The 12,667-nt window shown below is 38.9% G+C and overlaps 1 protein-coding gene across 1 annotated transcript in view; it reads right to left on the bottom strand.

Annotated features, from left to right (window-relative positions):
• TRMT11 (tRNA methyltransferase 11 homolog) overlaps positions 1-10,403 on the bottom strand; it is a 53,339-nt gene extending 42,936 nt beyond the window's left edge. The window contains exons 1-3 of the mRNA XM_039257349.1: positions 10,306-10,403; positions 3,048-3,113; positions 1,123-1,196 (exon numbers count right to left, since the gene is read on the bottom strand). Of these exons, the coding sequence (XP_039113280.1) occupies positions 1,123-1,196; positions 3,048-3,113; positions 10,306-10,377 (212 nt within the window). The 5' untranslated portion in view covers positions 10,378-10,403. The remainder of the gene's footprint in view (positions 1-1,122; positions 1,197-3,047; positions 3,114-10,305) is intronic.
• Between the last annotated feature and the right edge of the window lie 2,264 nt (positions 10,404-12,667).

Consider the following 12,667-nt stretch of genomic DNA (forward strand, 5'->3'; position numbering starts at 1 on the left):
AGAATACATATCATGCAGTAACATCATTTATTTTAGTGAAACAGGGTGAAAAACTACAGTAAATCCAATTTTCTCAGTCTTCTCCATAAAACAAAAAGAAAAAAGACCAGTTAAAATGTTACTATTAATACATAGCTATTACTTACTAACATTTAGTAACTACTAGTTACTTTTCTAATGATTACAAAAAACAAATTACTATAAAAACAATCTGGGGCACCTGGGTGGCTCCGTTGATTAAGTGTCCGACTTCGGCTCAGGTCATGATCTCATGGTTTGTGGGTTCGAAGCCTGCATTGAGCTCTGTGCTGAGAGCTCAGAGCCTGGAGCCTGCTTTGGATTCTGTGTCTCCCTCTCTCTCTGCCCCCCCACCCCCACACCTTCGTGCTTTGTCTCTGTCTCTCAAAAATAAATGAATGTTCAAAAAGAATTTTTTTTAATCCTAAAGCTTCCATTAATTTCCAGGAACATTTAGACAATTACAAGCAAATGTCATTACAAACATTACAAGCAAGAACTCATTGTAATGGAACTGCTATCTACACAGTAGAGGGGTTTTGTGCATCTAAATTCAAACTGCTTTATAACTGCAATTAATGCTGCCATTAGGATTAAGAATATTATCCTTTGAAAACGAAATCTTCCTTTCCTTTCACATAAGAGATAACAGTCGGGATTCCGCTCTCTAACAGATAAAATAGCAAAACATATCTTATGGCAGTCTTCACTTTTTGTCATTTCAAGTTGAATCTGCTCACCCAACTAAAAGCCACCTATAAGAAAAACATCTTTAGGCTTTGTATACTTTGGTTATAATTAAATGTGGCATTTATCCTATGTAATAACAGCAATTACAACTCATACCATATTCCTGTTTAATGCAGAAGTTTAAAAAAAATATCCCAAAATAAGTATTTATGCATTCCACCACTAAGATTCCCCCACCCTCAGTTTCAGCAGAGAACTCTGTTCTACCACCACCACCCAGTGGTAAATTCATATAATGGCAGGCTACCGTGAGCTCCCCACAACTTCTATATTCTGCCAATAGAGCAAAAAAGGAGGACAGAGTAGTATAGTACGGTGCACAATCTGCAGTAAAACATTATCAGTTTCTCTTACTTGGCACACACTGTTCGTTTCATTAAGTTTCTGGCAATATCTTCAGAGGGAATGCTAAGAATCCAAAAAGGAGACTGAAAAAAAATAACAATATACAACTTACTTGTAACTGGTTTTATGGTTTCATATGCTTCTATTCAAGAAGTCAATAAGGGGAGATTCCTATTTGCAACTTGTATGATCTCACTCTAACCAAAACAAAAATTGCTCCAATAGTAAAAAAGTAAATTATTTTAACAGGTTATCTGTTAGGATACTAAAGTGCAATGTCATAACATTTTTATAAGTGGCTATAAGTGCAAAGATCAGCAAATACAAAGTTAAGCTTAAAATTAATTTTGTATTTGCTCTCTTATGTATTTTGAGCAAAATAATTAATGCATAGGATGCAAATTTTACCCCAAAGTATAATCTCAGAATTTTTTTACTGTTATCATTCCTTATAATGCAGCTATTTTATTTCTCACTTCTAAGTAATGTATTTCTTGAATGATCCCTCTTTTTAGGTACTTGTGGTCATCTGAGAGTGTAGAAAAGGAATACTTTGAAATAACTATGATGGAAAAGCATACGGTATGTTATTAAATTATCACTAATTATTATTATTTTATCTAAGGAAAAAAGTTCCAGGTGCATCAGGAGGGTTTGCTATATCCTGTTTCAACCCTCAAGATTAAGGTACTTTTCATCTCCACCCAAATAACACCTTGCCAGAACACAGAAAAAAAAAAAAGCAGCCTCCTGACATCAGTTTATCACCCTCACCCAATTATATCCACACTCTCCCTCTTTTTCTCCTCTCTCAATATATGAAAGTCAATCAGGAATAAAGTCCAACCCTAGCCAACTTTCAACTAAATTTTCTCATCTTTTGGAAGAAATCCTCCCTTCCACACCCAGTCTTTCTTCTTCCAGTATTTATACTACTCTACAGAAAAATTCAAAATAATTCAAACACAAGAAAGATGGTTATCTCAGTACTATTATTATCACGAAAATTTTAAAAGCACTCTGAATGAAATGAAATCAATAGATAAATAATGGTAGAACTAATCAATGGAAAATATTATATAACCCTGTTAGTGATGAAGGCTATATAGCAATATGTGCCTCTATTAACAATATCAAGTGAAAGAGACTGCAGAAGTTCATAATATTAGAACTGAAGGGGAAAAAAGCATATGAAAAGAGATTGGAAGGCAGTACCCTTAAATTATAAGTCATGTGAAAGAAAAAGATTCGTGAATGATTTATTTCTATTTTCCAAACTTCTAATACACTGACAAACTGTCAAATACAAAATACAAACCTCATCAATTCACACTCTCATAAATGCACAATTTTAAATTTTTAAATAATTCTCAATATGAGTCTGAAATTCTAATCATACCTCATCAACGGAAGACAGCCCTTTTTTTCCAATTAAGGGACAGATACCAAATATGGTACAGGTATTGAGTTAAAAAAAAAAAAAAAACCTAGTAAACTAAATGAGTATTGAAAATAAATGGCTTTTCAAAACGACAACTATTTTTTTCCCTAAAATATCCTTTTTATTCAATTGCCCCTAGAAACAGATACAAGTAACCATACAAATATAAACTTAAGATTTGCAGTTCTTCAGGACACCTGGGTGGCTCAGTCCATTAAGCGTCCGACTATGGCTCAGGACATGATCTCATGGTTTGTGGGTTCGAGCCCCGCGTCGGGCTCTGACAGCTAGCTCTGAGCCTGGAGCCTGATTCAGATTCTGTGTGTCTCTCTCTCTGATCCTCCCCTGCTCATGCTGTCTGTCTCTCTCTCTCTCAGAAGTAAAAACATTAAAAAAAAAAAAAAAAAAGATTTGCTGTTCTTCTCTTCAAACACAAGGTTCTATTTATAAATATACTGCACGTGGTCTAATGAAAAATATAAATTCAACTTACCTTTCCATAAGTTTCCTGATTACTGGTGAACTGACCTCCAAAAAGTGAAAGCAAAGACTTTATTTCCTATATTGAAAATATTATAGAAGGAACACATTTTAACACAGGAAACTTTAAGTCTATTAACAGATACAGGTATAATTAGGTCTTTTTAAAGAGTGAGTTGGTGATCTACCTGAGCATTTAAATTTCAACACCAGACAAATTACAACTCTAGGTTCTGAAAAAACTTTACAGTCACAACCACAATAAATAATTTCTGAGAAATTTTAGACAAGAGGATTGCCAAAAAGACTTGGTCAGAAAATGCCCTGATTTTAGAAAAAACTGGATAACAAAAACTATAGATTAGCAACTCTGACAAGTGATCAATAAAATACATTATTAAACAGATGAGTTTAACATTTTTAGACAAGAAATAAGCGATTAACCAGGAAGCATCACTGTGGATGCATTAAACAGAAGTTAATAGCAAGTTAACTTCCTCTTCTCTCTGGATAAAGTTAAAGAACTAGAAAGAGAAAACAATAGCTACTTTAAAAATAATCAGGAATGCAAAGCTGAAATCTGTTCAGATAGTATGTATATTCTATGAAGCAATCACTTTGCATTGTGAAACACAAGAGGACTATACAAATTCTACAATTTGTACTGCTAACAAATTGTCTCTCCTCAAGTAACATAAAGAGGTAGAGTCCCACTGGTCTCTGTATGTCTTATGGAGGTAACTTAATTAGAGATGTGTCCCCTGTGCTGGGTGCCTATAACCCCCTTTCACCTCAACTACAAGGAGCCTTGAACACCAAGCTCCTCATGAGCCACAGCCACCATGACAGAGCATACCTAGACCACCTACAACCTCCACTTCAAGACCAAAAAGAAAGGTTTGAGCACTCATGCCTTCCCTGTGTTTCCTTTTGTCTATGAAACAAATCTTTTTTATTTTAATCCCTGGTATTAGGGGAGATAAATTCAACTGAATTATATGTTAAGACTAAGAACTAGCACAGTCTATGAGTAAATCACTTAAAGTAACCCAAGAGTCATTTTGCAACATGGGTGATACATATTTAAATAGGAGGTATATCACTGGACTTGGGAGTCAGATGGACCACAATTTTATTTTCATCTCTTCCAAATAAGGACCATGTGGTTTTACACAAGACATTGGTCTTCTAACTCTTAGTTCTCTCGCCTGTAAAATGGGAATCATAGCTACCTCATAAAGTAAGGAGGTCTGCGCAACAGGAGCACAGAAACCAGGGTGTTAGTAAAGGAATCAAGATGATGACTACAACACTAAGTCTGGTGGCTCAAGAAATCCAGCAAGACTGACAGTTATAATTCTTAAAAGAAAAAAAATGAAGTTATAGATTAAGTTACTTTGGTCTAGAACAATTATTGTTCATTCTGTATTAAAGCATATTGTGAAATCAGCTTTACATTTTTAAAAATATTTATTTTTGAGGGGCACCTGGGTGGCTTAGTCGGTTAAGTGTCCGACTTTTGCTTAGGTCATGATCTCGCGGTTCGTGGGTTCGGGCCCCGCGTCGGGCTCTGTGCTGACTGCCAGCTCAGAGCCTGGAGCCTGTTTCAGTCTGTGACTCCCTCTCTCTCTGACCCACCCCTGCTCAGGCTGTCTCTCTCTCTCTCTCCTAGAAATAAATAAAAAAACATTTAAAAAATTTTTAAAAAAATTTATTTTTGAGCGAAAGAGAGAGAGAAAGCAAGAGTGGGGGGTGGGGGGAGAGGGAGGCACAATCTGCCGATGCAGGCTCCAGGCTCTGAGCTGTCATCACAGACAGATGTGAGGCTTGAACTCAGACTGCAAAATCCTGACCTAAGCTGAAGTCAGACACTCAACTGACTGAGCCACCAAGGCACCCCAAAATCAGTTTTACATTTAAAACATCAAAGTTTGCTGCTCCTGAGATATCTTCTTAAAAATCAGTAACAGGCTGGGGCGCCTGGGTGACTCAGTCAGTTAAGTGTTGTGAGATGAAGCACTGACTGGGGACTCTCCAACAGAGCCTGCTTAAGATTCTTTCCCTCTCTCTTCCTGTGCCCTTCCCTTACTTGTGTGCATGTGTGCATGCTTTCTCAAAAAAAAAAAAAAAAAAATTGTAACAGGCCAAAAACCCACAACGGTTTATAAAAAACCTTTAAAAACTCCTAGTTTGAAAAAAAAAGTGAAGGATTACTGAAGTTTAGGGCACAACATTAGCTCCACTACCCAGAACTTAAGCAAAGACTTAAAATTGAGAGTAAATATGATAACCCAAGTTTCAAATTTATGAGCAAAACCTATATTAAACTACTCAATCTACTTGGAAAAAGCAAAACACAAAATTTTTACTCTCCTTATGGAAACTCACTTTTCTAGTTGGGAATCTTTCTCCATTAGAAACAAAAGAATTTATATTGGATATAAAAATACAGCCTGATCTGGGCATGCTTGATGCATTTATTCATATGAGATTTTCAGTTCTTTTAGCCACTCACTTTTTCACCCACTTATTTTGTTTCAGAGCCAGCAATAAAACCCAGATGTCTGAACTGTACTTTCAGTACAATAAAGCAGGCGCCAACTAAAATTGGCCCTGATTAACTCTACAAAGGTAAAACCAGACCACACTTACATTCCTAATCTCTCGTTTTAAATCATAAAGGCAGCTACTCATTACAACTTTCCCCCTTCGCAGTTCTCAAACAGTAGACTGGCTCAAAAGTGTTGACAGTCCTCCTGACTCCTTCCCCAAAAGGATCCTTTCACTCAATTCAATACTTACTGAAAAATGATCATGTGCAAGGCACTAAGCTATGTAAAGATAAACACACATTTATCCTCAGAAAGCTTACAGTCTAGTAGGACAAAACATTCAATCTAGTAACTGAAATGTGAGGTGTAAAACAGTAAGTGCTCTTAAAGAAGTAAAAGAAAAAACATTAAAAAAAACATATTATGTTAGAGTTCAAGGGACAAACGATTACTTCAGTTTTAGAAGTTTTCATGGAAACCGACTTAAGCCCTGTAATTTGTAGAGAATCTGTACAGAAGCACTTCTGGTGATGGCAAACTAGGTAATTCAGATTAAGCCTTCTGCTGAGAAGAACTAGAGAAACCTAGCATCTGCTTGAAGGCATGCAGAGATTTTAAGAATCACCAAACCAAACTTCAGGAAAAGACAAAAATCCCAAGGTGCAACCACTTGCTTCCCGGGGCATTTATCAATTCCAAAAGCAAGTGTGAGGATGGAAAGTTCTTTTAACAGTTTAACGGAGCTAGAGAAACAGAAGAATATTGGGCCATCCATGGAGAAGAAAGATGGCTTGATAAACTGCTCAGTTTGGACTGAGATCCCCAAAAGATACATACTAAAGAAGCATGTGTGAATCAGAACGGAAACAAAACTTAATACCAGAAAATGAGCTCAAGCCATCCTAGATCGTTAATGTTTCTATCTTCAAGAGGATTTACATCATCCCAGTCCTGTAATTTCTTTAAATAACTTTACAAATACATCTAACATATATTTTAAAAATAAGCCAGCCCCCATATGAAAAAGAACCAAGAGAAATAATACACAACGGTAACAGACCCACAGGACTCCTTTTATCCTTTTTAACATAACTACGCTTTCTATATTGAAAGGGATAAAAGACATAATTAAGAATTTTGGTAAAGGATGAAAACCTATTAAGAAAATAGCAGATTTGAAAAAGAAACAAGTAAAAACTAAACCTGAAATAGAATATGTGGGTAAATCTCAATGAATATTGACTATGTAAAATCAACAGATTGAACGCTGAAACAGGAAAGGGCCAACCAGACAAAAAGCAGCATAGGCCAAAGTACAAAACCTGAGAGCATCATTCAGGGAATGATAAGGATTCACTTCTGGTCACACTGCAGTGGGGAGGTGGAGAGGTGGGGAGGGAGACAGAGAAAAGAACCGTGCAATGGTAGGTTAACGCCAGATTAAGAAGTTTCAGCCTTGGGACAATGAGAATGTAAATAGAACTGAGATTTTTGGGAGATTAAACTGGCACCAGGGTAAGACATTGACTAAGAATAATTTAAAGAGGGAGAAAGAGGTAAAATGTCCAAGCACTGGGGATGCTGTGAAGACTGCAACCTAGCCACAGACTCTTACTGCACTGCCTGACTAGGGAGGACGCACCCTGCGTGGACTCTATTTCCACTTCTGTATCTTCTAAGTGATATCCTCTCTTTGGTACTCCAGAATTCTCTAAAACACCAATGCTTGTTGGTCACTTACTGGTTTTAAAAAGAAAAAAAAAAGGTCACTTCCTGGATTAAAAAAAGAATCAATGGCTCCCCATTAAATCTAAAATAAGATTCAAATTCCTTGTAATAGTTTCAAAATACTCCAAAATCTGGATCCTCATTGCCCATTACTTCATCCTCACTCCCCACAAACCCCACACCACCACCATAATCAACTCCCTCCATGCCTTTACACTCGCTTTGTTTCTTACTCAAGTGGGCTTTCCAGTCCTCTTTACCATCAAAACAACTCTTTATCAATTAATGTCTATTAAGATATTACTTCTTCCATGAAGCTCTATGCCCTACACCTCTATCTTGCTAATGCACCAGCCCAGAAAAACAGATAATCCTGAATCAATGCCACAGTCTTCCTTCATAATTCCTAAGGCCAGTGAACTTAGCAAAACTGAAGAAAATCAGAGAATCTCAGGCACAATACAAATACATGCTCTTCACCCTCAGCTAGATTTTCAGCATGTGCTGTAACACCTGTGTTCTCAATTTTTTAACTGATCAGCTCCCTCTTTTGCTCTCAATGACGATTTTATTATTTTACTTTTTTTAATGTTTTATTTATTTCTGAGAGAGAGAGAGAGAGAGAGAGACAGCACAAGCAGGGGAGGGTCAGGGGGAGAGAGAGGGAGTCACAGAATCTGAAGCAGGCTCCAGGCTCTGAGCTAGCTGTCAGCATGGAGCCCAACGCATGGCTTGAACCCACGAACCGGCTTGAACCCACGAACCGTGAGATCATGACCTGAGCTGAAGTCGGACGCTTAACCAACTGCGCCACCCAGACGCCTCCCAATGACTATTTTAAATTAAACTATGTTTCTCAATTTCTCCACTCAACTGCTTGGTCCCTAATCTCTCAAGAAATAATCCTGACTCATTCATTACCTAGAAAACAGACCCTCTGGCAGCTACCCCACATCCAAACTAACTCTCCTTTGTCTGTTTTCCCCTTGTAGTGAAAGGCCAACACCCCCCATTGTGTTCTTAGAGCCATTTTCTCCTTCTCTTCAGTCTATAAATTTTGCTTGACCCTAGGCCTCCCTCAAACTTTAACCAAACTCGGGGCGCCTGGGTGGCTAAGTCGGTTAGGCATCCGACTTCGGCTCAGGTCATGATCTCATGGTTCTCTCTGACCCTCACCTGCTCACACTGTCTCCCTCTCTCTCTCTCTCCCCTGCTCACACTGTCTCTCTCTCTCTCTCTCAGAAATAAATAAAACATTTTAAAAAATTAAAAAAAGACTTTAACCAATCTCTTACTTTCTTATGCTCTAGACTGCTATAGGAGCAGTCTATCTTCCCTTTTTTCTCAGTGACCATTAAACCAAGCAATCTAGCTCACCCCCCTAAAATTCTACACAACAGCTTTAGCAAAATTCCTAAAAATTTACCCTCCTGATTTCTGTGTCTTCAGTTTTCCTATTCTGATAATTACCTGTCCTCTTCATGACTTCCTTTCCTCACTTTCCCTCAATATCAGTGCTTCCAAGCACCTCCATTTGGCCCATCACTCTTTTGACACTGTGCTTTCTCTAAATAATTTCACTTTCTCCCCTAGTATTCATTTACTACTAGTATTCATATGCAGAAGCCTCCCAAACATTTGTTATCAGTATACTGTACTCTGTGAGTGCTCATATATTCACTGCCCACGGTCATCTCTAATGATACTACACAAACACATCAAATTTGGCATAACCAAAACTCAAATCTTTTATCTGCCTGTGCTGCTACATTTTAAAAAGAGATGCTCTTATAGGTACCCCAGGAGTCATTCTTAACTGGCCCATTTCCCCCATGTTCAATCATCAAGTCCTGATGCTTTTATCACCTAAATATTTTCTCGGTCTATCCCATCTTCTTACCCCCTGTCAGAGTTCAGGCCTCCTTGATCTATTAACAAAACTACGCCAACTGGTTTCTGATTCTAGACTCAAATTCCTCTCAAATTTGTCCTCATTATTCTCACCAAAGTAATTTTTAAGGAAAAATCTGATTGTCACTTCCTTGCTTAACACTTTTCAGTAAATTTCCCTTGCCAGCTAAATAAATTTTCTCTTCGTTTCCAAGGTGTTATTCAAGGCTTTGAATTTTCTGGCCCCTATTTACCTCTCCTGCTCTCTTCTTCTCACTCTCAGTTACATATTTCATAATCCAATAATAATGAATTGTAATTCTAATTTACTTATTATTTCTCTGCTTGGCCTGGCTAACTCCTACTCATACTTTGGTTACTGTTCAAGTGTCATATGGAAACAATCTTAAAGACCAACATCCTCCACTCCACAGGTGGATTCGATTCCTCTTGTATGCTCTCATGTTTCCCAAAGCATTATCACTGCACTTACAAACGTTATTTCATTATATGTTTATACATCTGCTCAGCCCTTAGCCTAAACAGTAAGCTCCTTGAAGACAGAAAGTCTTTTTCCTCTTTATATCCCCAGCGTCCAGCACGTGCAATTACAAGTATTCGGAAAATGTTTCTTGAATGAATAAAACACCTTTTCCAACTTCTCTAGCATCTAACCCCTACCACCTACTACCACCATCAGCAATCCCACCCTGCCCCACGGACTATGATATTTGCCACTTAAAACACTGCCTTGGGCATTTATTTCTGTCGACTGTCTATTCTCCGCTAGACGCAGAGCTCTCCGAGCAAGAGGACCGGTTATATTCACCTAACTCCAATACCTGGCGCATGGGCAAAAGAATGAATGAAAATACTTGGCAAAGCTGAGAGAGTCTGTCTTGGACTTTTATCTCACACACCCTCCGCCAAGCTCAGATCGTTCCCAGGGACCGCGGGATTGGGGTGCCCGTGATACCCCCAACAAGCACAGACCCCCGATCCCTGCTTGCTCAGGCTGGGAAGATCGCCTCCGCCCGCACACCAACCCCCACCGTGCCGTCCTCTCCCGTCCTGAAATCGTGGAGGTCGCCGCGGGCTCACCGGCAGGCGGAACTCCAGATGCTCTTGAGCCATAAGCAGCAGATATCTATTCAGGGAGCACGACAGCGCCATTGCGGTGGCCCAAAGTGCGCCTGCGCGGCTCGCGCAGTCTCCCACCTCTTCTCCCCTCCTCACGGAACCTTTTCCGCTGAGGCGGAGCCTGAAGGACCGGAAGCGGAAGCTGGGAGAGGCAGGAGTGGTCCTGCGAGTGGTTCCTCGCGTTGGGACTTTGAGCTTGGCGGCTGCTGGCGAAGCGATGCCCGCTTGCGAGGCGCTTGCTGGTTGAGTGCCAAAGTACGAGTAACTGGTGTGATGGACCGTGTTGTGTTCAGGAGCAGATTGGAATAAAACAAGTAGTTTCCATTGATCCTCCCGCCAGGAGCGGACTTCCAGCCTTCTCTAGAACAATTTAAACCCTCATTCTTCAAAACTGGACTGGAATTTCACCTTTTTTCGTGCAGACTTCTCTAACCACTCCAAGCCTGGACGACCTGGACCACTCATCTAAAATATAGTATACTTTTTGCAATTTTGCAATAACTTTTAAAGGATACATAGCGTCTGCTCCAATTACAATAAGCTCTTGACCTGGTTCATCTTTTATAATTCATTCTATACCCCCCCAGAAAACACAGTGTCATCCTCAGAGAAGTACTCAGTAAATAGGAAGTTGTGATGTTAGACTCACAGACTCAGTCCCACAGCCAACTCTATATTAAAACGATGGAACTGTTTCTAACTATTTACACTGCCACAGATTTCATAGTAGCACATAAAATAAGTAGTATCATATTCATAAATTTTTAAAATTTCCATAGTCCATATATATGTGTATTGTTTTCGAGAGTACTGAATCCTTTGCCTTATTGAGAGCAATTTCTTTTGTGTCCCACCATAATATTGTGCATAGTAAAAGAGTACTGCATATTCCAAATACTATGTGCTAGGAATATACTAAGCAGCAGTGATTAAGAACACAGGCTGTGGTGTCAGTCTTAGGTTCAAATCTCAACTTCACTATTTACAATTTATATTCTCTCAAGCAAATTTCTTAGCCTCCTTTGACAGAAGTTTTATCTAAATTGTAGTACTTCTGCCTCTCAAGGGATTATTAGGATTGAGCGGAATAATGTACATAAAGTGTTTAATGTTAACACCTGGTATATTGTGTTAACCAATATTTATTGATTCCAAATCAATAAATGGAATTTAAGGAGACTTTTCTTCTCTTAAAGTATGAAAATTTATCTTAACAAGCAATCTCTTTGTTAGGAAAATGTCTTAAATCCACTTAAATGATAAAGTGAGCCTCTGAGGAACACAGATGTCTCCTGGCTCCAAGACCTCAGAAAAGGAATAAAAATTCTCTAAGACATAAGAAGAGAGGTCAAGGCAGGACAGAGAACCAATGAAACATTAAGGGGAGTGACATGCAGTGTTTGATATCTCCCATCACCAAAACTTGTCAGAATTACCAAACATTAAATTTTGATGGTGCAGCTTTTTAGGGGATATCATGCCTGGATTAATATGATGCTGTGCAGAGACCACAAATGAGAATGCACAGGCTAGGAGAACCCAGACAAATTCAAGTTTCACTGATTCTTCACATGAGTCTCCTTAGCTTCCTTTAAGCTAAAGTTCATGACTAAATTCCCACTAATCCTCACTCCAGAAATGAGCAGACCATGTACATCATGAATCTCATGTTGAATAGATGGTCTGGGAAAGTAGAAATTAACCCTGCACAGGCCAGGCCATTACGGTTAGTGTGGAGCTACTCATGAGATTAAACAGCCTTTGAGGAAGTCACAGAGCCAGAGCTGTTCCATGTTTTTGAGCTTAGAGTCCTTAAGAAGCAGCAAGAGAAGAAGAGGGGAAATAGTGGGGGAGAGGGAGAAAGGCAAACCATGAGAGACTCTTCAATGCTAAGAACAAACTGAGGACTGATGGGTGTGGGGGGGAGGGGAGAGATGGGCATGGAGGAGGGCATTTGTGGGGATGAGCACTGGGTGTTATATGGACAACTTGACAATAAACTATTTGTAAAAAAAAAAAAAAGCAGCAAGAGAGTACGGACTTTGAAAGTTGGTGTTTAAACAAACATCTAGAGATTTGCATTTTTATTTTTAATTTGTACTGGAAGGGCAAGAGAGTTCATAGTCTGTCTTCGGGAACTGGTCTAAAGCTCCATCCATGCTTCATCTACCAGGGCAGATTTCTTAGGAACTCGGCTCCTCCTGTGAGATTACTATTGTGCAACCATTAGAGTCTCTGGTAATAGGCTAATGATGATTGAAAAACCATTGTCATTCCTGAATATTTGGGACCAGAAATTGGAGATAAGGATCTTGAGTTCTGG

Source organism: Hyaena hyaena, unplaced genomic scaffold, assembly GCF_003009895.1.
Source record: "Hyaena hyaena isolate Hyena2069 unplaced genomic scaffold, ASM300989v1 scaffold_613, whole genome shotgun sequence".
In the NCBI taxonomy this organism is placed as follows: domain Eukaryota; kingdom Metazoa; phylum Chordata; class Mammalia; order Carnivora; family Hyaenidae; genus Hyaena; species Hyaena hyaena.